Source organism: Mytilus trossulus, chromosome 14, assembly GCF_036588685.1.
Source record: "Mytilus trossulus isolate FHL-02 chromosome 14, PNRI_Mtr1.1.1.hap1, whole genome shotgun sequence".
Classification (NCBI taxonomy): domain Eukaryota; kingdom Metazoa; phylum Mollusca; class Bivalvia; order Mytilida; family Mytilidae; genus Mytilus; species Mytilus trossulus.
The window spans coordinates 44,358,858-44,384,034 of record NC_086386.1 but is presented as its reverse complement, the minus strand read 5'-3'; the positions used below and the strand labels follow the sequence as shown (position 1 = coordinate 44,384,034).

At 30.9% G+C, this 25,177-nt stretch overlaps 3 protein-coding genes across 4 annotated transcripts in view; all 3 read left to right on the top strand.

Annotated features, from left to right (window-relative positions):
- LOC134697800 (uncharacterized) overlaps positions 1–6,064 on the top strand; it is a 32,999-nt gene extending 26,935 nt beyond the window's left edge. The window contains exons 2-5 of the mRNA XM_063560085.1: positions 2,122–2,347; positions 3,159–3,251; positions 4,660–4,755; positions 5,488–6,064. Coding sequence (XP_063416155.1) covers positions 2,122–2,347; positions 3,159–3,251; positions 4,660–4,755; positions 5,488–5,826 — 754 coding nt within the window. The 3' untranslated portion in view covers positions 5,827–6,064. The remainder of the gene's footprint in view (positions 1–2,121; positions 2,348–3,158; positions 3,252–4,659; positions 4,756–5,487) is intronic.
- Positions 6,065–13,581: 7,517 nt separating this feature from the next.
- On the top strand, positions 13,582–14,307 carry LOC134697799 (uncharacterized). Its single transcript, XM_063560084.1, has one exon. It carries the CDS (start codon positions 13,582–13,584, stop codon positions 14,305–14,307), a length of 726 nt encoding a protein of 241 aa, XP_063416154.1.
- Positions 14,308–14,980: 673 nt separating this feature from the next.
- On the top strand, positions 14,981–23,241 carry LOC134696206 (uncharacterized). 2 transcript variants are annotated; one of them, XM_063557874.1, is made up of 8 exons: positions 14,981–15,169; positions 15,711–15,839; positions 19,547–19,726; positions 20,011–20,133; positions 20,841–21,066; positions 21,473–21,565; positions 22,401–22,496; positions 22,899–23,235. In XM_063557874.1, the coding sequence occupies exons 1-8, from the start codon at positions 15,003–15,005 to the stop codon at positions 23,196–23,198; spliced, it is 1,314 nt and encodes a 437-aa protein (XP_063413944.1). In that variant the 5' UTR covers positions 14,981–15,002; the 3' UTR covers positions 23,199–23,235. The 2 variants fall into 2 exon arrangements, with proteins under 2 accessions (XP_063413944.1, XP_063413945.1); XM_063557875.1 differs by lacking the exon at positions 20,011–20,133 and having other exon boundaries at positions 22,899–23,241.
- The last annotated feature ends 1,936 nt before the right edge of the window (positions 23,242–25,177 follow it).

Sequence of the window (25,177 nt, the reverse complement as noted above, 5' to 3'; positions counted from 1 at the left end):
AGTCTTGTATTATTTTTATATTAGTTTCTTGTGTACAATTTGGAAATTAGTATTGCGTTCATTATCACTGAACTAGTATATATTTGTTTAGGGGCCAGCTGAAGGACGCCTCCGGGTGCGGGAATTTCTCGCTACATTGAAGACCTGTTGGTGACCTTCTGTTGTTGTTTTTTATTTGGTCGGGTTGTTGTCTCTTTGACACATTCCCCATTTCCATTCTCAATTTTATTTTAGTTATTTATTGAACATTTGCTTCCGCTACATAAATATGGACTGTTTTTGACAATACAATGCACAGATATCGGGTACTAGCATCATAAAGGCATGCTAAATTACTGAAATCTTCACAATTCTAGCATTTTAGTTAAATTTTAGACGTTTTTCGTGTAAAACGAAAGTGGCCGCATTCGTGTTCATCCTTAATATTGAAATGTAAGTTGTATTTTATGATAATACATAACATATATAAAGGTCGAGGATGAACAAGGATGCGGCCTTTTTCATTTTTGACAAAAAACATCTGAAAAGTGGCATTTTCCGGCATATTTGGTAGAGTTTTCATATTTGAGCTTAAATCGGAACGTTTTTAATGATTAAATCAGTTAAAATCTTTCACACAAACTAATTGATTCAAATGAAATAGACACTTCGATGTTAAAAAAGTGGTCAAAATTATTCGTCAGATGAACCTGAAATGTTGGGCCAGAATCGGTCCTTACCGGACCTACTCCTTTTTCAGTTTTTGGTTATTATTTTGAATGTTATTGAAGATAAAGATAAACTGTAAACAGTAAAAATATTCGGCAAAGTAAGATTTGCAAACAAGTGTGTATGGGTAAAATGCATTTATTATCTTTTTATTTTCAAAGAAAATAGGACAGAAACAATGAACATTTAAATGACACTTTTAAGCCACTCATTAATATATATTGAAAAGCAAAATTAATCATTGTTGAAATATTTAAGAAAAAAAATACAGGTGAGCGATTCAGGCTCTTGAGAGCCTCTTGTTTAATATTCTCTTGGTTATTATACCTTTTGATTATAGAATTATGAGAAGACTATAACATTTTGTCTAGTTGTTCAAATATTTATATCAAATTTTAGAGTCAAAAGATATATGCCACTTATCAGTTTCAAAAGTATTAGGACAGTAAATTATACAATTATCAGACCGGTTTTTGGTTGGGTTCGTGTTGCTTAGACTTTAGATTTCCATGTTGTGAGTTGTGTTCTATTTCTTTTTCACTATGGTTTTGTCAGGTTTTTTTTCGATCTATGAGTTTGACTGTCCCTCTGCTCTGGTATCTTTCGATCCCCCTTTTTTGTTTTATAGTTTTATTGCTTTCATGATTATTATGTTGTGCCTTGTGTACTGTTGTGTTTTTGCTATTTTCTTTTTTTGCTTTTTTTGCCATGGCATTGTTTTCGTTTTGTGAGTTTGACTGTCCCTCTGGTATCTATCGCTCCTCTTGAATATTTTATGTTTACCTTATGAAGTGATGTCTTGTTTTCGACATATTTTGCGGTCGCAGGATTTACTATCATGAAAAGAGATACAGGTGAAAACAATTAAATATCTTAGATTACAGTTCATAAATAAATCTCATCTTGAAAATATGTATGGACGAATCACATGAAACCAAATATGCACACCATTGAAATATATTTGAGAGGAAAGTGAGTACAAGGTCTGTTAAGAATAATAATTTCTTTCCTCGCTTTACTGGAAAGTGTTAAGTGTGATCTACCTCGTCATTTATTTCCTCGGATACGGGTTTTAACTATGAGTATTGACTTTTATCATATGACATTGACAAGCTTCTGACGCCTCTAATGCGATACGAGCGGTTATTTCATAAATTATATGCAATAAGGTAGACGATTCGAATGCTGTTATATGTAATGACTGTATGAAACTGTACAATAATATTCTTACAAAATAATAACAAAGTTTTGAAGTAATTGCATTCCTTTTCTGAAGAATAAAAGTAGACGATCGCACGTCTTGATGTTTGTAGTCTATAGAATGTGTTCATACAGTTAAAAACAATACAAAGTTGTGAATTATAGTGATTTTTTTAAACGCATAAATTTTTACACATGTTGTCCATTATAAAGGTTGAGCAGTGTCGCAGGTGAAAAATTAACAAAGGGAAACCCATCTATCACAGACCTTGGTGATCCGAATCGCCCAATGAAAATTGGCGAAAAGTATGGTGAGCTTTATGACAACGAATGGACAGATGCGATGGAAAATATAAAAATTGTCAAGGAATATTATCCTGATATGAAAGATAATGAAACAGAGGAAATAATTATTCGACACCTTCAAAGACTTTTAAAGGTGATATGTCAAATATTAAAAAAAAAAGTATGCATTGAAAGTACAAAGTTCACCCAGAAGTTTCCATTAATGTCAAATATTAATCCATAGTAGTGATACGATTTATATGTTAATCACACAGAGAAATATGGAATAATATTTTCTACTATAACTTCGGAGTCAAATGATCCTGAAACGATGTCAAAAGTTGTATATTGTTTGAAAAAGGTAAATTCCAAAATATATAGAAAATGGAAAATCCAAATCTGGTGGCATGATAGATAATCCATTGTAAAATATCGAGGTTGAAAATTTAGATGGTAATCATTTGAAAAACATTAGATTGACAATGTATGTGATTGATCCCCACATGCTGTAAATCATTAAAAAAAAAGAGAACATAAGAAGGAGAAATTTACAAACCATAATTCAAATAAAGTTATAAAGCCATGACAAAAATTGAAATGATGAAAAGATTAACAGCAGTACACACATTTCAAACATTACAAAAAAGATTAAAGATGTAACATGACGAATCCTTGATTCATTTGTCCGGAACATAAGTTGAGGAGTGAGTGAGCTAATATTTAAAAGATGTGGTTTCTGCAATCGCTGCTACATTTATGTATCTTATGAAGTCATAATAAAGTAATTTGCCACTGACAATACAATTGTTATGTACATATTTGTGAAATTTCCATTTAAAAACTGTAATTAAATCATATGAAAATATCTTTTGTAAATTCTGTATTGTTTTATTAAAAGAAAGAAAAAATGAACTAACAAATCACGAACAATGTTTTAAAGTAATATATCACTATGAATTTTTTAGTGTTGCTATGGTGAATGTTTATGGAAAGCTGAAGACCAGATACAAACACTTGGTAAAGCACTTGCAGAAACGATGTGTTTGACATTTGAATCGGTATGTTCATTTATTATCATTCAGACTATAAGTCGTCTGCTTCTGTGTCAATGATCTGTTATCAAGGATTGGCCTAATTGAATTTTTCAAAGATAGAAGGCTTAAAGTTTTGTACGACAGACGCATGTTTAGTATTCAGATTAAAAGAATAAGCGGTGACGCATTACATCATTATTTTAAAAGACAAATAAATTTTGAAAATCAATGAGAACATAAAAGTTCAAAAGATTTTTGTCAAATTCAGATAAGGTATTTTATTCCTGGGTCGAAAAATTCTTAGTTTTTCGAAAAATCTAAGTTAAGATAATAGTTTAAAAAGAAAATAAGATAAGAAAGAATGGACCTTTCTTCCTAAATATAATTTCGTTCAATAGCTTCTCTTTAAAAACTGATATTGACTATCCCATAAATAAAGGCAACATTAGTATACCGCTGTTCAAAATACATAAATCGATATAAAAAAAAACAAATCCGGGTAACAAACTAAAACTGAGGGAAACGTATCAAATATAAGAGTACTATGACACAACAGAGACACAACACTTGAATGTAACACACAGAGAAACGAACTATAATGTAACAATGGCCAGTTTCCTGACTTGGTACAGGGCATTTTATGAAAAAAAAATGTTGGGTAGAACCTAGTTTGTGGCATCCCAAACCCCGCGCTTTAATGGCAGTGTTAATTATAACATTAAAGTGAAAACATTACACGACAAGGTAACAATAAATAAACAGATAAATGAGAGAAAATAAAGGACAGAGAAACAAACAAATAATAGCAATCAAAAGATAACAGGTTAAAAAATATTCTAATACGCCAAATAAAAAAATATAATTATTTGACTACAAGCGTATAGTAGTGGGATTTTAACCATAGATAACATGAATTCACCAAATGTAGTGCTAAATCATAACTAACAGAGAGCTTGTCATCTGCACTCTGTTTTTCCCAGTCGTAAAAAAATCATACGGTGGAATTTCAGTCAAATCAAGATAAAGGTCATGGACAAACACGTCCATATTTTTCAAGATGTAAGCATATTTGCATATTTTGTCCTCTCTATAATAAAATGATAAAATGATTTATGAATAGTGATACGAGGAAAACGTTAACTAGTTAAAAAATTCAGAAATAAGAAATATGAATATACAGACAAAACAATAAAAGATTTATACATAGTTGTTGCAATTGCATTGCTCATTCCTAATGTTTTTTGTATTTTTGTATTAGTATCCTCTTCTTCTTTTATGTAAATTTACAAGACTTTATACTAAGACTGACATGACAATTTTAACTTTTCCAAAACGGGTAGGCAAATCCCTCCTTGAAAGTAACTTACTTAATATATAATTCGGTAGAAAAATAGACATTTGGTTTTCTTACTAACTGCAATTTCCAATACAGAAAGAAGAGATTAAAAGTTTAACCGTGTGCAAGGAAGCATCGGTTCTGAGAAGAACAAAATCTGAAGACTTCGCAAAGTTCTTAGTTCAAAATAAGGTAACCAAAAATATGTTTAGAAATGGTTGTGCTGCTTTCTGGAATCTTTTTTTTGTGTCATTTCTATCTGACAGTATATCCCTGTTTCAAAATTCAAATATTGTAATTAAAATAAATTAAATCATTTGTTTCCGAAACTCAGTAAATGTAACATATCTTATTAAAAACAATATATAAATTCATATTATAAATTATCTAGAAGCTGGTTCTAAGACTTAAGATTAGATTAACCTATAATCTTCAATATAGGTAGATTAAATCTTTAAGAAAAATGTTTGTTTTTGCTCTGTTTGGAAATAGTTTGATTATATATATTTTTCCAGATTGATTCTTTATTGTTCGTATTGCTGTTTTATAATCAACGTTGGTGAATAGCATTCCATCAAATATCCCTGTTAAATTTATCACTGAATATTCGTTGTAAATATCCAGTAAGATTAACATTGGTACAAATATCTGAATAAATGAATTATTGTTACAAACAGTCTTTACTACTACAAAAATAGCATTTTATGTTTATTCATAATAATATATATAATGTTACATAACTACACAAGTATCTTTTAAGGAAAACTCCGAAATAATTTTTCTTATACTGTCAAAAATATTAGTAAGGCATGAACAAGTAAAGACAAATGCGACCAATTTTCACAACTAAATGTAATTGAAAGTTGAGATAACACAATTATTTAAGTATGTAAAATATTTATTATCAAGATTTAATTAATTAAGGTGCTGTGCAATAATACAATTGATGACTGGGATTACATCAACAAAAACGGAAATGTGATGCAGATTTTAATGGAATCAACGTTCTTTGAAAAGTGTGTCTACCTTTGTTGGTGTATGGTGATTCAAGACCCCGTTATGTATTTAGATGACGATCCAATTCCATGCACGCCAATTGATAAAAATACATACAAGGAATTTGTCAAGAGCGGAGATAGTGTTGCTTATGTTGTATGGCCAGCGTTGTTTTTACACAAAGGCGGACCTTTACTTTACAAAGGTGTTGTGCAAGCCTACTGGAAGAAAGATGATGATGACAACATGGAAGGAACAAGTGTTTGAAGTTGAAGGTTTTTTTATTTATGCAATGTGATAATGCACATCAGCAGACTGTGATAATATATTTATTAGTATTGATTAGGGAATATACATATTTAAAATATTTAATTACTACTTCCCATGATTATTTTGACAAATGTATTTAAGTTTCTTAACACAGGCTTTTCAAAATTCACCGAGCAAAGTAAGAAAGTTGTTAAAAAAACCATTGGACTTTGTTTTTCTGTTTAGGGTTTCATGAACTGTTATTTGTCTTTTCATTGAATTTAATTTTGACCTTTACCACATGCCGTTTATCATCCAACAATTAATCAATCAAGCATTTAATCATCATGACAATATTGTTAGTAATTTTTTACTTTAAAAGAAGGACGAAAGATACCAAAGGGACAGTCAAACTCATAAATCTAAAACAAACTGACAACGCCATGGCTAAAAATTAAAAGGACAAACAGACAAACAATAGTACACATGACACAACATAGAAAACTAAAGAATAAACAACACGAACCCCACCAAACACTAGGGGTGATCTCAGGTGTTCCGGAAGGGTAGGCAGATTCTGATCCACATGTGGCACCCGTCGTGTTGCTTATGTGATTACAAATCCCGTAAATAGTCTAATTCGGTAGGTCACATTCATGAAACGGAAGGGGATTGTAGTTACGACGCAAGGAACATATCCGATATCATTTGTGAAACGGTTATTCCATAACGGTCAACCAACTCGTGATGTCGTCCGTAAAATTAACGAAGGGATGATTTCAACTTCACCATTTGGAACTCTTGGTTTAATAGCTTCCTTGTGAGCAGTAACCCTCTATCAAGAAAATCATGATAGGAAATGCAAGCACAGGAATATCGTATCAATTGGGCGATATATACCCCGTATGCAGGTGCTGCTGGAATGTTGCTACTTAGAAATGGAAAGTTCGCAATTGGAAATCTGAAATCATCTCTTTTGTCGTAAAGTTTTGTCTTCAACCGACCCTCATTGACAATTTCTAGATGTAAGTCAAGATATGAAGCCGACTTAACTGTATCTGTAGTATCCTTTATCTCCAATTCGATGGGATAGATGCGTTCCACATAGTCACCAAATTTTGAATTGTTTAGTGAAAGAATGTCATCTATATAGCGGAAAGTAGAGTTAAAGGATATTGCTAACTTCTTATCTTTCTTCCTAAGAAGTTCCTGCATGAAGTCAGCCTCATAATAATAAAGAAACAAGTCAGCAAGTAGAGGGGCACAGTTTGTTCCCATTGGGATGCCGACATTCTGTTGAAAAACACGTCCTCCGAACGTTAAAAATATGTTGTCAATCAAGAAATCAAGCATCTTGGTAATATCGGTTTCAGAGAATTTTTTGTTTGAATCAGAGTGATTCTTAACAAAGTAGAACTTATCCCTCTCTAAGACCAGATACTTGTATCTACGTTTGCCATTCTTTTTTATGAAGCAAAGTAATACCAACTCTTTTAATTTGTCTTTTAGTTTGGAATGTGGAATACTAGTGTAAAGAGTAGAAAAGTCAAATGTTTTAATACTGTTACAAGATAAAAGAGAGTTAGATTGTATGTACTCTAAAAGATCTTTGGAATGTTTAAGTATCCACATCTGATTCACGCCAGTTTTGAATGACCTATTGATATTTCTCTATCTTATAAACTCCATCTTTTATCAGCCGTACAAGTCTGCATATATCTCCCGATTCCAGTTTTGATCAATCTCAAGTTATTAATCTGGTTAAAAGTTGATAAATACACAACATGGTGGCAACAACCTTTACAATTGCTCATATACACCGTAATACTGGAAATTTTGGTGAAGATTGGGCTAAGTCTGGAAAATGGCCTTTGTGATAAATAAATTCAGAAGAAATTGGTCGATCGTACCTCTGACTTTATAAATTCCTTGTCTATTCATTGACAATATGGCTTATATTATAAACATATTTTTTGATAGCAATATGTAATTAAATCACTGAATTCACTTTGCATATTTTATTGCATTACTACATTTTTTCATTGTTATCATATCTTACTGCAAACATATGAATTAAACTGAGCAGAAAAAAAAAGAATTAAAAACAAAGAAAAAAGAAAAAAGAAAAACGAAAAAAAAAAAGACTTAGGTGATGATAGACAGGATTAACACTGAATGATTTCTTTACATTAAGTTCTTTTTACCAGATATTAATGATTAAAATCTTTAAAATCACTATTTTATTGCATAGAAATATTCTCAAACAGTTATGATGACCTGAATATGTTTTAAAGCAAAAATAATACAACAAAACAACTAACAAAAGGACAACACACAAAAACACTGATTTAATAGTAATCACAGTTTAAAGCAAATAATAACTTTTGGAATTTTGGTATTTTATCGATACTGGTTAAGTTGATCAGCCAAACTATTCTACATGTATGATGAAATGTCATCTCACCCCTCTAAAACATATATTTTATCATAGTTAGTTCAAAATTGTGTTTATTTTTTATTGAAAATAATCTTTTAATTAGTTATAGCCGTATAAAAATCTGTAATGATTGTCTAGTTTCACCAACCAGGGACCTAATTATAGATGCAGTCTTAGGACAAGGATATTTCCTTAAACAATCTTAAGAAATTTCGTTGTGCTGAAGTATGTTAATTGAACATGTCACAACGTCGAATGCATCCTTTTTATTATCTTAAATTTAGGAGACCAATTTGGTCTTATTATAGTCGAAAGACAGTCGCAGCTTTTCTTTAAGATATATATTTTTTTGTGTTTAATTGTATCTCAAACCTTCATTATATAACTTTGTGTTGCAAATTTGGGAGATTTTGTTAATAGTCATGTGTTTGCTTTTCCACATTTTCAGAGTAGTATACTATTCGGAATCTGTAAAGTTTGGATTACTTGTTTTGCTCATATTCTCTCGTTTATTTGTTTGTTAGTTCAAAAAAGTGTACCTGTATATTTTTTGATACATGAAAGGTGCACGATATTTTCTTTGTAATGTTTAAAACTGATTCTTTGAGTTCAACTCACTTATAAATACTTTATTTTTTCTACCGATGATATTTCTACTGTTGTTTTTTTAGAAAACATAGTTATAATGTTTGTTTTGTGTCAATAATTTCATATAAGTTTGAATGTACAAGCAAGATGTAATTCCTGTTTATTATCATTAGAACAGTACTACATGTATTTTATTTTTAATGTAATAATCATTTGTAAAATGTAATGCCTTTTTATTTTTAGAATATACTTCTATGCAAACACTTGTGATGGTGATTAGAAATTTTTTGTGTAGAACAGTCTCAATTTCACGATGTCATTAGATATGGCGTAGTTTATATCTTAAGACACCTTTTATCCCAATCAATATAAATTGGCTACGTCGGATATGTAGAAACCGACCGTATGAAAATAAAAATAATGACGTATGTTAACCTATTTGTCTGTAACAACCATTAAAGAAAGTCTGTAACTGTTTGAATAATTATTTTTTATAAGGTACAAAATCTGAATATTTACATGTTCAACATAAGATATACCAAGGAAATATTAAGATTATAGAAGTCATTTGATATGAAATTGAGCCTAAAAAATTGACATTTGAAAGCACATTAACAATTTAATTTGGAAATCCTTAAATTGATACCGAGAAGGCATGGAATAATCGAAATCAGCTGTACTCGATTAAATTTTGCAATATAATCTCATTTGAACAATAATCATTCAATTTCTGATTGCAAGTAATCGTAATGCAATCGAGTACAGTCTAAAAAAACAGGTATTATTATGATTACTTTTATATTATTTAACTATTACATTCATATGATTACTTTGTTGATTACAAATTTTGAATATGAAAAAAGTATTTGATAGACAATATAAAAATAAGAAGATGTGTAGCATGAATGAAAAATTATCAAACTAGTATTCACTATAATGAATCTTTGTTCAATGTGATTAATCGCATCATCTATGTAACATAACTGTATAACATGTTTAGTTCAACCAAGTTAGGTATGAGCAATGATTAAGAGTGAAGATGTCACATTGTGGGATTCATGTTGTAAACCGTTTACTTGAGGAACTTATCTTTCTTAATGTTTCATTAAATGCATTTTGTGTTCTGGTTGAAACACTCCTAAACTTTTGATTTAAATTCATAGAAATTCAATAGCATAACAGATTTAGTTCTAATTTGACATTGATGTGATTAAAAACCAAATTTTATTATTCTTACATTTAAAAATAAAATGATTTCCATAAGTGTTTTAATGTGTGCTTTCTGACTGTCTCAACTATTGAAATTTTTTAAACAATTATATTCATAATGAAAATAAACTACTAATACATTTATTGATATTGCAATAAAGACAATTAAATAACCAAAATGTAATACCCAAGCTCACCTATTGTTTGTAAAAATAAATGGAAGTAGTGATTTACACCTATAAAAACATGCATTTTTATATGCATCTGTCATTTATATCCACACAGACACTAAAACTATACTTAACTGATTTTTCATGTATTTGATCAGGGTTTTTTATGTGAATTTGGCAGTTAGCTAGTATTTTTTAGAAAACAATGTTATATATTTTTTATTTTACACAGAAACAGACACTTGCCTATGATATCAAACACTAAACATGTAACACTGCTCCTAGTTTTCTTAAGAAGATGAATAAATCAAGGAAATTTAAAAAAAAATCACAAACATTAGCTCTATCATAATTATACAAAGTTTATAAGGAAGTCTTTAATATTACAATATACAATGTAATCATAAGTAATCTATAGTAATCATGTTTAGTTTAAAGAAAATTATTCTAATGTAGTCAACTACATTTGAATTTAGGTGTAATTGGAATGTAATCGATAAAATAAAATAAGCAAAGTAATTGTAATTTAATCGATTACATTTTTAAGTAATCGACCCTATCCCTGATATATACCGAGTACTGTTGATCTACACCTTTCTTATACTAGTAGATTCAATTTGATAAAATTACATATTAACCTGAAATCAAAGAATCTTATTCAAGTGATGACTCATTGTTTTTTTTATTTTTTATTGCAATATTGCTTTGATATTCTTCCTATACATTGTTTTTGTTGTTGTATCTTTTAGGAATTTAAGACTTTATAATTTTGATTATTTCATTTAGCTCTGATAAAATAAAGTATTTGCCTTCAAGCAAAAGTGGATTAATTTTTGTCTAATGGATAATAATGAATCACCAGTTTGCAGATAATCAAAGGATAAACCATTCGGTGAAATATGCTGATAAAAGACCCCGTTTTCCATCTTGTTTAAATAATAAATTTTAGGTTGTGTAAAGCGATATTTTTTATTTAACAGAACGCTAAATTGGCTATATTGTGGTGACTAAAATTCATTTGTTTTTCGCATCCTTTATGATTTTCGAATTGCAGACATCCAAAATGCTATAAGATAAATAAATTAATTTTGAGACATATGTGTCTTAGTTCCGTGTCGAGTCGTCTCTAAGCATCACACGTTATATCGGATATATGATCAGAGAAAAAATCTGAAAACAAGATTCATCATCAACGAAGATTATTTTATCTATACGTAAAATTTTGATGCAACTAAGTAAGATTTTATTTTTTGTTGTATTATGATCCCTTACTTTTTATTCCACAACAAAACATATATAACAGTTTGTTTAATGCTTGATAGAATCAAGAAAGTTGGGATTCAAATTCGTTTTAGATAAACACACTTTAGTTGCAATGAGGCTGTCAAGGTATAACTAATATAAAACAAAAGTTGCATCTTGTTCAATTAATCATATAATTACATACAGAAGAAAATAATAATAAATCAATTTGATTTTACTTTTTTTTTTTTTACTTTTTTTTTTTATTATATCATAAGTAGAATACTCCTGTTAACCAGATGTATTATAAGACAACTATTATATAATAATTGACGTGTATGTACAGAAATGTAGTTCACTGTACTGTCTTCAGTTATATAAAACACACGACAGACAGCCACCTACGACAACAACCTAATTACAGTATCCTGAATGTAGACAGACCCTAAAAGAATGTGGCTAGGAAATCTCGTTGTCAGTGGGTGATTCGCCATTTTCCTCGAACAGAGAAAAATCAGTTAAAAATGGCTTATCATCAGGTTGGAACGAAACACAACAGACTAAATGAAGACAAAAGTAGCAGAATATAACTTATATAAAGTTCATTTTTACTTTAAGAAAGTAACATGGCCAATTAAAACTACTGAATAAAATGTGTTTTAACAGACAAATGAATTAATAATGGCATATCAAACTGACTGGGTACAGATGTTTTTTTTTAGTAAAAAACGATAGAATAAGTCTGGTTTTAAAGCTAGCTTAAGCTATTACTTGTATGAAAGAGGAACGAAAAATACCAGATACCAGAGTCCAACTCAAAAATCGAAAATGAACTGACAACGTCATGGCTAAAAAGGAAAAAGACAAACAGACAAATAATAGTATACATGACACAAAATAGAAAACTAAAGAAAAAGCAACACGAATCCAACCAAAACAAGGGGTGGTTTCAGGTGCTCCAGAAGAGTAAGCAGATCCTGCTCCACGTGTGACACCCGTCGTTTTGCTGATGTGAAAACAAATCCGGTAAATAGTCTTATTCAGTAGATCACATTCATGAAAGGGAAGGGGATTGTAGTTACGACGTAAGAAACATATCCGATATCATTTGTGAAACGGTTATTCCGTAACAGTCAACCAACTCGTGATGGCGTTCGTAAATTTTACGAAGGGATGATTTCAACTTCATCATTTGTAACTCTTGGTTAAATAGCTTCCTTGTGAGGAGCAACCCTCTATCAAGAATATCGTGATAGAAAATGCAAGCACGGGAATATAGTATCGATTGGGGGATATATACACCGTATGCAGTTGCTGCTGGAACGTTGCTACTTAGAAATAGAAAGTTCACAATTGGAAAGCTGAAATCATCAAATCTCAAAAATGGGACAGTCGCATAAAATTACATTCTATTGAACACCATGTGTGAACAAAACGGTCGTTTGTTGATGGGTGACATACTTGTTTTTCGTTAAAATTTTGAACATAAATTGATGACTATGATGTATGCATAATATGATTTTCAAAATGAAAGGCAAACATGCGAAAATTTGTCAAATCAAGTCAAAAGTAGTTCACCAATGTTCAAATCTCATAGATAGACTAAAAGAAGACAAACATGAAACAGAAGAAACAAAATGAACACGCTCCAAAATGATCAGGGCCGATTTTGTTTGCAATATGATCTAATGTTTAAAAACTCTAACATTTGAGATGTTTTTATAGTTTTTATGAAAATTCACCTATTTAGATGTATATTAGAGTAGCAGTCTCAATATTTTGTTGATACAGGTATCTACAAATCGTCATTTAAGGGTCAATATTCAATGCAAGATAAAACTTTATGATCTACATCTGTGGATCTTATATTTCTTATTGCTGATAATTTTTGTAAAACAAAAAGCATATTCGGATAGAATTTCGAAACCGAGGAATTAATTCATTGTAAGAACAAGGATATTTACTGAATACTATATTGAGTTAAAAGGAAACTACTAATTCTATATTTACGTATGATCACATGATACTAGAAATGACATATTTGTCGTCTACTTCCTTTATCATGTTTATCTTACTACGTTGAATATAATCATTTTGATCTTTTACTTTTTGTTCGAATTGATGAGTATGAAGTGCATCTTCTGTGGTGGTGTGGGTAAATATGAACAATGTGAAAAATGTTTATTCAAGGGATGCCAGAAATGTATTGTTTCTCACAAGGATTCCTGTATTTTATTTATGAAAGATAAGTTTCATTTTTGTAAAGATCATAATAAACATGTGGATAAATACTGTTTCGACTGTTTTCATCTTACCTGTGAGAAGTGTGTTGTTGGAAACCATTTGAAACACAATATATTACCAATATGTGAGGCTGTCCATAACATCCATGGTGATATTCAAAGTTCCATAGAAGAACTGAAAATAAGGATAGACCAAGAGCAGAGTGCCATTAATTATGACACTAATAAGCAAACTGAATATAAGCTATTGGTAAAGCAGATAGACTTGGAAGAACAAAAAATACAAGAATGTGTAACAAGAACAAAGGCAACATTACTGCATAACATGGAAAGATTGCAATTGACAGTAGACGAGAAATGTACGGCATCTAAAGTCATATTGCCTGCAATGAGGCAAGCAAGGACTACTTTACAATCGGTCAAACATGAAAAAAATGCAATTATATTTTTATCAAGATGGTCAAATCCAAAATCTATTATAGAAAAACAAGAACTCCTAAAGAAAGAAAGAGAAGAAGACGACAAGGCGGTTGTAATCGGATCAGACATAACACGTCAATTACTAGATCCATTTATAAGGTATAATAGCAATAATCAAGATAGCAAGTAAGAAAACATATCTCATTTCTTACTGAAACTTAAACATAAATAATAAATTTAGAGTCAACAAATTTGCAAATCAGTCGACTAATCGTTAACCCAAATATTGTGACCACATGTCTGAATCCCTCGTAAGACGCATCGAATCAATCAACTTGCAATTCCCGACAGAATAGTAGGAATGAAAAATATCTGAGACATTCAGAAACAACAAGAAGGTCCTAGACCGAATGTCAAATATCATTGAAGAAAAAGTTTGTATTTTTGTTTTATGCAATTTGAAAATGTTAACAACAAAGGAAAATTAACAGCGAAACCTGTCATTTCAAACAGGAAAATTGTGATTTGACAAACATTTTCCTAAAAAAGGAAATATCCATCCAAGTTTTTAACTGTTACTGGTCTTTGTGTGTAAATGGTTCATCACGACAGTTGCTATGGCATTTTCAAATGACGACTTTAATGTCGAAACCGTTTCATGAAAGGTGATGTTTGAATAGCAACAGACATTTACCATATCCACACATCCGGTCCCGCTCCTTTATGTGTTTATGCGATTTTATCAGTTTTGTTTGTTTCCTTGATTTGTTTATTCTTAATCAATGTACGACATTTAAACAAAGGTAGATCACTGCTGTCAAAATTTATAATTTATTTCAAAATGTTATTTTGTTTTGAAGGGAAAATCAACAGGCGATTTTTCAGATGAAGGAACTTCTGCAGAGATTACCCTTGTCAATTGAGCAGATAAATAATCAAGTGTCGCCTGTTGATCCAGTTAAATTACCACGTATGAATGACCGGGATATTGATTCTACTACTGAAAAAGTTGAACTTCTGTGGAACTTTGCTATAAAACTTAAAAACGAATTGTAAGTGTATGATTAAGTCGAACAGTTACATACAAAATGTAATAAAACGAATTAGTTCTTGTTTTTTTATTTTGTTTATTGTTTTTTTTCCCCTGTTTTGATGGAGTTAAAAGTACCATTTTTACTCGGATGATATTTAACATAAAAAGTAATGTGAATAAAACCACGATCGTATGGTTGATAATTGGTGTTATTTAAAACAAACCAAATGAATGAAAATCATGTAAATGTCTAAGATTCTTATATGCATAAACATCTTTAAATATTTTGATAAAATTGAGAATGGAAATGGGGAATATGTCAAAGAGACAACAACCCGACCAAAGAGCTGATTACATCAGTAAGCACACTGGTCTCATTTTAATTTGCAATGATAGTTTAAAAACGATACGCAAAATTTTCAAAACTTACTTCCTATACCCTTATTTATTTGAACCTCTTACTACAAAGAGCTGTGAAATATATCAATGTTGTGAACTATGATAAAAACTGTTCTTTTTAACGAGCAATATGCATTTCATCGCAACCTGAACTTTTACAGAATAAAGGCTAATCAGGATTTAAAACATAAGATTGATTCAGTCGTAAAATGGACAACCCAAGAGACACAAGAAAGGGAAAAGGAAAGAAAAGAGCATATTAAGTCATTAAATGATAAAGACAAAATTATGTGAGTGAGTATTTTGTACCTTAGCTTATCAGTATATAATTTATCATGTTTAGTCTAATGTACACCCAGTTAAAAGGATAAGAATATGCTACCCATAAAAAAGAGAAAACAAAATCAAGGTCTGTGTCGAGCTCTGATGATTTATAAGAATCTAACAACCCAAAGATGTATCGCCTTAACCAAGGTCACTTTGATATTACATATTGTCTATGATTGAGGTATATTGTGAAAAAACAGCTAAATTGCTTCCTTAATCCAGATACAAGGTTTGTGTTGAAGAAATTTTGACATTAGAAATTATTTTTCATGTCCAGTTCTACCGTCGTTTCGTCATGCTAATGTAAAAAAAGTGAATCACAGCAGAAATTTGATAATAGGACATAAGTAAACAACTCTTCCATACAATGATAGAAATCACAAACGCATCGCAGTAAACACCCGTTGTTCATTGTGGTCTTCTCAAAAAATAACCAAGAAAAATTGCTACCAAACATTGGTAAGATGGCACAACAATGATTTTGTTGTAGAATTGTGGCCTATATCTGCCTTCTTATTTTGAAAAATTAATGTCTGCTCATTAGTATTTGAATTATATAAAAAAATATTTTCGTCTTTAACGTTTAACCAATTATATATATAATTCATTAAGATATTAAGATAAATAAATTTCAACAAAGTACTTAATTATTACAATCGAGAAAGCTTTGTCTTAAAGGTAATTTTAACCAACGTCATGACACACAATCCTATTTTTGCATACACAAGACGTATATAAATCACAGTTAGCTCAGGCTCAATCTAGTAAATTCCATCTTTAACCCTCTGTTCCGGAAATATATATTAAGAAAACAAAAAGAAATAGTTACAATAGTGGATAAAAATGGACAATGACAAATTGTTAAATTATTCCTCTTGTACTTTGACAAAGTGTTTTAGATAAGATGCAAAGAAATGTATTTTAGTTAAGTCGTATTTCAAGATTAACAATAACAATACATAATGCGGTAATAACTTGCAATGTTTATACGTTATTGATAGATAGAAAATAGTAGTTAAAGGAACATACAATGTTAACTAAATAAACTCAAATCTATGGCGGGGTCCAAATCTATGGCAGATTCATAATCTATGGCAAATGTGACGTCATGGCATTCCAAATCTATGGCAGATTTTTAACAATCCTAATCTATGGCAAGTTTTGTAATTTCTTAATCTATGGCGGATTTTTGTTGCTCCCAAATCTATGTAAAATTTGAGCAAATGAAAAACAATGCAGTACATATATGATCAATGACTTGTCTGAAAACAGCCGAAATGTACGACATCTCTATAAACATTTGTGAAATAATGGTTAACCAAATCGTGATGGTAACCAAATATTTTTTTAATTTATAAATGATGAATTCCTCAATACAGACCTCAGGGTTGAAATGTTGTGCCCCTTACATTTTTTTTTTAATATAATATTGGTATCTCTATTTGATCCCATTTATCTTATCGTTAATACATCTTTTTTTTTGGACAATTTAAATCAAATAGATATCCATTAATTTTATCTTTTTACATGATAAAATTAGCCAGCTGTAGATAGTAAAATATTTACCGTAACTCCTTTTTAGCTCACCTGGCCTTAAAGGCCAAGTGAGCTTTTCTCATCACTTGGCGTCCGGCGTCCGGCGTCGTTAACTTTTACAAAAATCTTATCCTCTGAAACTACTGTGCAAAATTGAACCAAACTTGGCCACAATCATCATTGATGTATCTAGTTTACAATTTATGTTTTTTTTACCCGGCCAACCAACCAAGATGGCCGCCATGGCTAAAAATAGAACATAGGGATAAAATGCAGTTTTTGGCTTATAACTAAAATAACCAAAGCATTTAGAGCAAATCTAACGGGGTAAAATTGTTTATCAGATCAAGATCTATCTGCCCTGAAATGTTTAGATGAATCAGACAACCCATTGTTCGGTTGCTGCCCCTAAATTGGTTATTTTGAGGAAATTTAACTGTTTTTGGTTATTATCTTGAATATTATTATAGATGGAGATAAACTGTAAACAGCAATAATGTTCAGCAAAGTAAGATTTACAAATAAGTCAAATGACCGAAATGGTCAGTTGACCCCTTTAGGAGTTATTGCCCTTTATAGTCAATTCTTAACCATTTTTTCGTAAATCTCCATGATCTTTTACAAATATCTTCTCCTATGAAACAACCGGGCCAAATAATCCAAACTTGGCCACAATCATTATTGATGTATCTAGTTTAAAAATTGTGCTTTTTTTAACCCCGCCAACCAACCAAGATGGCCGCCACGGCTTAAAATAGAACATGGAGGTTAAATGCATTTTTTGTTTATTACTCAAAAACCAAAGCATTTAGAGCAAATCTGAGAATGGGTAAGATTGTTTACCTGGTCAAGATCTATCTGCCCTGTAATTTTAAGATGAATGGGACAACCCGTTGTTGAGTTGCTGCCCTTGAATTGGTTATTTTAAGGAAATTTTGCTGTTTTTGGATATTATCTTGAATATTATTATGGATAGAGATTAACTGTAAACAGCAAAAATGTTCAACAAAGTAAGATTTACAAATAAGTCAAAAGTAACAAAATAGTCAGTTGACCCCTTTAGGAGTTATTGCCCTTTATAGTCAATTTTTAACAATTTTTCGTAAATCTTAGTTAACTTTTACAAAAATCTTATCCTCTGAAACTACTGGGCCAAATTTTACCAAACATAGCCAGAATCATTTTTAGATTTAAATAGAACAAAGGGGTAAAATGCAGTTTTTGGCTTATAACTCAAAAACCAAAGCATTTAGAGCAAATCTGACAAGGGGTAAAATTGTTTATCTTTTCAAGATCTATCTGCCCTAAAATTGTTAGATGAATCGGACAACTCGTTGTTAGGTTGCTGCCCCTAAATTGGTAATTTTAAGGAAATTTTGCTGTTTTGGGTTATTATCTTGAATATTATTATAGATAGAGATAAACTGTAAACAGCAATATTGTACAGCAATTTAAGACTCAAAAATAAGTCAAAATGACCAAAATGGTCAATTGACCCCCTAAGAAGTTATTGTCCTTTATAATCAATTTTTAACAATTTTCATAAAATTTGTAAATTTTTACTAACATTTCCCACTGAAACTACACGGACAATTTTATTATAGATAGAGATAATTGTAAGCAGCAAGAATGTTCAGTAAAGTAAGATGTACAAACACATCACAATCACTTAAACACAATTTTGTCATGAACTGTCTGCTTCCTTTGTTTAATTCACATATACCAAGGTGAGCGACACAGGCCGTTTGAGCCTCTAGTTACATAATCCGGTACCGCAAAAAGTGGTGCCCTAGCTTGTTGCAGACTTTGTCTGGTACAGCACATATGGACCCTCCTCCGAATAATATGTCACATCTACCTTTAAACCATCCGCAGGATTTTACCTTAATCTATGATCGTGTTCAAATCTATGAGCTTCGTAATTGTTTGTGGCGGCGACCATGTAGTATTGCGTTGTTCCATTGCGACGCAATTTAAAGATCTGCCATAGATTTGTTGAAAACAAAAATATGCCATAGATTTGAGTTGTTTGTAACGTCACATTTTCCATAGATTAGGAATCTGCCATAGATTTGGATCCCGCCATAGATTTGAGTCCTACAAACATATATGATTAAAAGTTAGATTTTTGTAGTCAGAGATATGAAGTGTCGGCCAAAGTTAAAGATGATAACAAACGAGGTCTTGTAAGTGGGCTAGGTGGTTCCAAAACATCAAAATTGCAGCAGGATATAATTGACCTTCAAAAAATCATGGCGCAAAACAACGAGCAATACAAGAAAGTATGCATGGAAAGAGATGACCTACGAAACAGGTAAATATTGAAACATTTTGTTCGTGCTAATCTGTATTGCATCCAAGTGACTTTTCTAGAAAACTATAATGTTCAAACAATTATCGTCACATCAATGTGGGATATAACAACACACTCACTAAAAAGAGAAAAATGTTGAACAAAATTTAAAACAATAATATAAACAAATATCAAAATGAAACTACTACTGAAAAGCTGGTTTATTATTTCACATTTTAATCTCGCTTTCTTATACATGTATATATGCTGTTATGATTGTTTACAGTTGATTATTAAAATTGCAGGCTGAAAAGTGTTCAGAGGATCTCCCATTTAGAAAATCAAATCGACCAACTACGAGGTTTGGGTACAGAAAAAGACAATATAATCAAATCTATTATCAATGAAAAAGAGGAATTACAAACACGGTAACAAAATATCGTAGCTGATTTTGGGTATATAAAATTACAATAGATACGAATGAAATATTACAACGCTCCATCATAGATCAAATGTCGCAGAGCTTAACAACTATTACAGTAGGTCAGTGTTCTTCAATAATGAGCAAATCAAATACTGAATAGTCAGCCAACCCGACAAATGTAACACATTTCAAACAAGAAAACTGAAGAACTTATTTGTGTACAAAAGAATAAAACAAAATATAGATTTAGCACCAAACGACAAGATATAGTTGAAAAATTAGCACAATAAAACGAGTTTATTGCAAAATATCAAAGGTACCACCATTATTATTTAGTACGCCAGACGCGCGTTTCGTCTACATAAGACTCATCAGTGACGCTCATCATATCGAAATAGTCATAACGCCAAACAAGTACTAAGGTAAAGAGCATTGAGGATCCAAAAAGTTGTGCCAAATTATGATAGCTGAGTGTTAGTTTACTTATTCTAATCTCTTGGACATATTTTCAAAATATGATATTAAGGTTCGTTTATTTCAGAATCTGATAAATGTATGCGTGTAAAACAGCTAGATACTAAATAGATTATATAGATTAATATCGAACCCAAAATCTTCCAATTTGTAAGTAAGTTACGATTTGAAGGATAAAAAATAAAATAAAAAATTTAAATTGGAATTTCAGCATCATCGTTTTTTATTGCTATTTAGATTAAGTAGTATAGCCGGAGAAAAATTAACGAAAGGAAATCCATCAATAACTGACCTAGGTGACCCAAACCGTTCAATGAAAATAAGTGAAAAGTACGGCGAGCTGTATGACAATGAATGGACAGATTGCATGGAATGTACTGACGTAATTAAACCCCAGTTTGAAACTTTAGAGCACTCTGAGCTTGAAGAAATAGTTATACATCATTTGTACAGACTGTTGTTGGTAAGTAATTCCACGTCGTTAGTTCAGACTTATTGATTGCATTTTATTGTATATCATACATTTATCTATATTAAACAACAGTCATAAATGACAACTGCTAGACAAAACAAACATCCCTTCCCTAAATCTGTAATGACTTAAATATGTTTTATCCCTACTGTATGAAACCAAGATGGTGTTGCATGATTGCTAATGAGACTACTTCAACTATACACCAAAGTTTAAATAAAGTAGATGTACACATTTATAGGCAACCGTACGTCATTCAACAACGAGAACGCCTCATATCCTATTGTCACCTATAAGGATTGTGTAATTGTCTATCAAATTTCTATAACTGATCAATATTGATAAAAGAAAATAGTCAATTTAAACATTGCTCTTTGCCATGGTTCTTGTTTTTAAGTGCTGCTACAAAGAATGCAAGATGATGTCAGAAAATCAAATCAGGACCATACGGAAGTCTATAGGAGAAAACCTGTTTCTTGATACGGAATCGGTATGTATGTAAACAATTGATCAAAGATACAAAAAAAGTAAAATCACCAGAAACTGAACTCCTAGGAAAATTTAAAAAGGAAAAAAAAAAAGATATATGATGTAGATCCTTTTAATTTGTTGTACCTGTTTAAGTTGATGGCAATGTAAGAAAAACATTACGAGATAGCAGAAGGATTAGAATATCAATAAATCTTCAACTCGTGACTGCACAAAACTTATAATTGACGCATAGTATGTTTCTGTATATGAATTCTAAAATAAATTATCCTTAAAAAAGGGAGTGTACTGTTTTACCTCTGTTTGTATATCCATCCGTCAGTTTATCCGTCCCATGAATAGTCATGTCGCATTTTTCTCGTAATCTGTTTGACAAGGATTTCCGAAATTTGGTTTCAGGGTTTATAAAAGTAAGTTATACCATGTGATGCGTTTTCAGACTCATTTCTATACAACTTTCTGTTTACCTAACATTTGTATCATCCTACACATTCCCTCCTAGTTTTCTCTGTAACAACAATACAAGGATTTTGAAAATTTGGTTTCAGTGTGTATACTAGTCAGCTACACTGTGTGACACATTTTCAAATTCTTCCCTTAAAACATCTTGTTGTCCGAAAACCTGTATCATTTCACATATGAAAGGCAATTTAAAACTTTCGTCACATTTTTCTCAGGAACTGCAAATCAAATATTTCTGAAATTTGGTTTCAAGGTTTATATAAGTTAGCTTTACTGTGTGACGGGCTTTCAGACCAATCACTCAACATCCTCATGTTAACTGAAATATATCGGCGTAGCTCACAGTTTTACTTGTTGTTTTTTCCTTTCTGCAGGAAAAGGACGGAGTAAATGTACCTGGATGCAAAGAAGTTCTCCTTTTCAGAAAACAGAATGGAGAGGAATTTGCACAGCAATTGATATCGAAACAGGTAAGGGATATGCTTGTGCACTTAAACACTTGTTTAATCAGTTAAATCACTCAAATTGAATTATGTGTCTCGAGTCTGTCGTTATATGGCATAATATACATGGCCTGGCTTGGTACCGAAGTAAATGCTACACTCAATACAAGGAGAAAGAAAAATACGTTGATATGATGACAATCAACAAAGTCAAAACTAAAGGTGTCTCTTTCTGAAAATTAAGGTAAGCCTAAATGCGTTCACAATGTAATGTTCATATAAATGTGATAAAAGGTCACAATGATGATGTTATTCAGCGATTTTGACTATATCATGTATATATTTCACGGGATAAACATATTGCAATTTTTTTTAAAATATATTATGTGTGATATTCATGAAAAAAGTAATATTTCTTTTCGTTTTCAGAAACTATGTGGAAATGTGTTGAAGGAATGGGAATACTGCAACAAAAGTGATACATTAATGCAACATCTTATAAAAACAACATTCTTTAACAAATGTGTCCACCTATGTTGGTTTATGTGTATTCAAGAGCCAATGATGTTTTTACATCAAAAACTTCTACCAGGGGAAACATTTAACAAGAATGAATACAAAGAGTTTGTCAAAAGTGGTAATAAAGTTGGATATATTGTATGGCCAGCACTCTTTTTACACGAAAATGGATCCTTACTATATAAAGGAGTTGTGCAAGCCTACAATTAACATTAGAATAAAATTAATACTTTAAAGGAAATCTAAGAATATACATTTTTAATGAATATTGTCAAGAAAATTCGAATCCGAATTAATTATTGAAACATATTGTTAAGAAATTAAAAAAATTGACTAATATTAAAATAGTATTTTTAAAGAATGCTCATCAATATGAAAAATAAAATCAATCAATGATTTTAGGCAGCTGATGATAAAAAAAAGTAAGGCCACATCAAAGCAGAACACGTCTGTTACAATTTCAAGGAAAACTTCAAAACAAAAATTGAAATCGAAAAAAAAACCGAGCTCTAATTCAGGACAACTTGCTAGCATTGTCGGAAAAAGTACCATCAACAGATATAGTAAGATGTGTTATGAGTGCCAACGAGACAATTCTCGATCCAAGTAACAATTTATAAAAGTAAACCATTATAGTTTAAGGTACGGCCTCCAATACGAAGCATTGGCTCACACCGAACAGCAAGCTATAACGGGCCCCATAAATTACTAGTGTTAAACCATTTAAACGGGAAAACAAACGGTTTAATCTATATAACAACCAGCAATGATAAACACTTATGAACCACATAAACAGACCTTGGATGAAGAGCCGTCTCATTGACACTCACACAACATCTGCCTATAGCTATTAAGTTTGTTTGAAAAGTATAGTTGAACTCTTTATCTTGAAAGTTTTATGTTTGCTAGGGTTTTTGTCAATTCCAAATTATAAAGTTGAACAGCATTGAAAACAAATAATTGCTGAAAATCGTCGAATGATTGTATAGTTGACTTATTTATTGATTGGTTGGATGTTGCTTGCTGAAATAAACTCATCATAGATACCATTTTTTTTTTAATTTACGGTAGACGCACGTTTCGCATACAAAAGACTCATCAGTGATGCTTGAATCCCAAAAAAGGTTAAAAAGGCCATGTAAAGTTCGATGTTGAAGTGCATTTCCTAAAAATTTTGCCAAACACAGGGAAGCCAATCTATTCCTTATGTAGAAAATCCTTAGTATTTCAAAATTTCAAAAGTTTTCTAACAGTTAATTTATCAATATGACCATATCAATTGTAATTCATGTCAGCACAAAAGTATTGACTACTGGGCTGGTGATCGTAGTGTCTATGTATCTGTGTTCATGTCTATTGATACAATTTGTTATTGAATGTTTTATTTATTATGAATATATCTCGTCTCTATATTTTTAATATTTTCTATATATTTCCGTTCTCCAATTATACTGTATAACTTACAACAAAATTGTTTTCAGTTACATGTGTACATAAATCTATTTGGCAGCATTTTGTTTTTTCTGAAATTGTTGAACATATGACCCCTTAGTTCATTGATTTTGTATTTACATTGAATCATTGGTCAAGTCAAATTTTATCGTTTAGTTGAAGTTCATTTGTGATAGTATGTCTATTGATTGAGTTAAACCATTGCTGATTGATATTCTATTGCTCGTCTTTTTTATGTTGTGATATTACACTATTGTTTCAGAAAAGGGCGAAAGTTGGTACAAAATTTTAATCTGCTGCAATTTTTTGGACCCATCCTAAATCAGGAATCTGATATTCAGAGGTTGTCATTTGTTTGTGTACATGTGGTTCGGAAGTGTTTCTCGTTCTTTTATATATATATTAGACCGTTGATTTCTTCCCATTTTGAACATGTCATTTGTGGGGCTCCGTATTGTATTTAGCATAATTGTTTATTTTTTTCAAATTGTGATTTCGATAGAGAGTTTTCTTATGGCATAATACCTTATCATCTTATATATATATATATATATGTAACGATGAAGAAAAAAGGAGTTGTTGGTTGAAATTCTTAAATTTTAACATTTTATGAACTGTTGGAAGTTAATGTTTTATGACATTACATCTGCTTTTGATTCGGGTGCCATTGATGAATCTAAAATAACGTAGACATAACGCGTCAGTTTAAAGTTTTGATCGGCAAGACCTTCTTAAAT

Bases quoted from the DNA above. Each gene is read 5' to 3' on its own strand.
- LOC134697799 (XM_063560084.1), top strand. From the start codon at position 13,582: ATGAAGTGCATCTTCTGTGGTGGTGTGGGTAAATATGAACAATGTGAA.
- LOC134696206 (XM_063557874.1), top strand. From the start codon at position 15,003: ATGAAGGAACTTCTGCAGAGATTACCCTTGTCAATTGAGCAGATAAAT. The intron at 15,170-15,710 runs GTAAGTGTATGA...GAACTTTTACAG, and splicing joins ATAAAACTTAAAAACGAATT to AATAAAGGCTAATCAGGATT. The intron at 21,566-22,400 runs GTATGTATGTAA...TCCTTTCTGCAG, and splicing joins TGTTTCTTGATACGGAATCG to GAAAAGGACGGAGTAAATGT.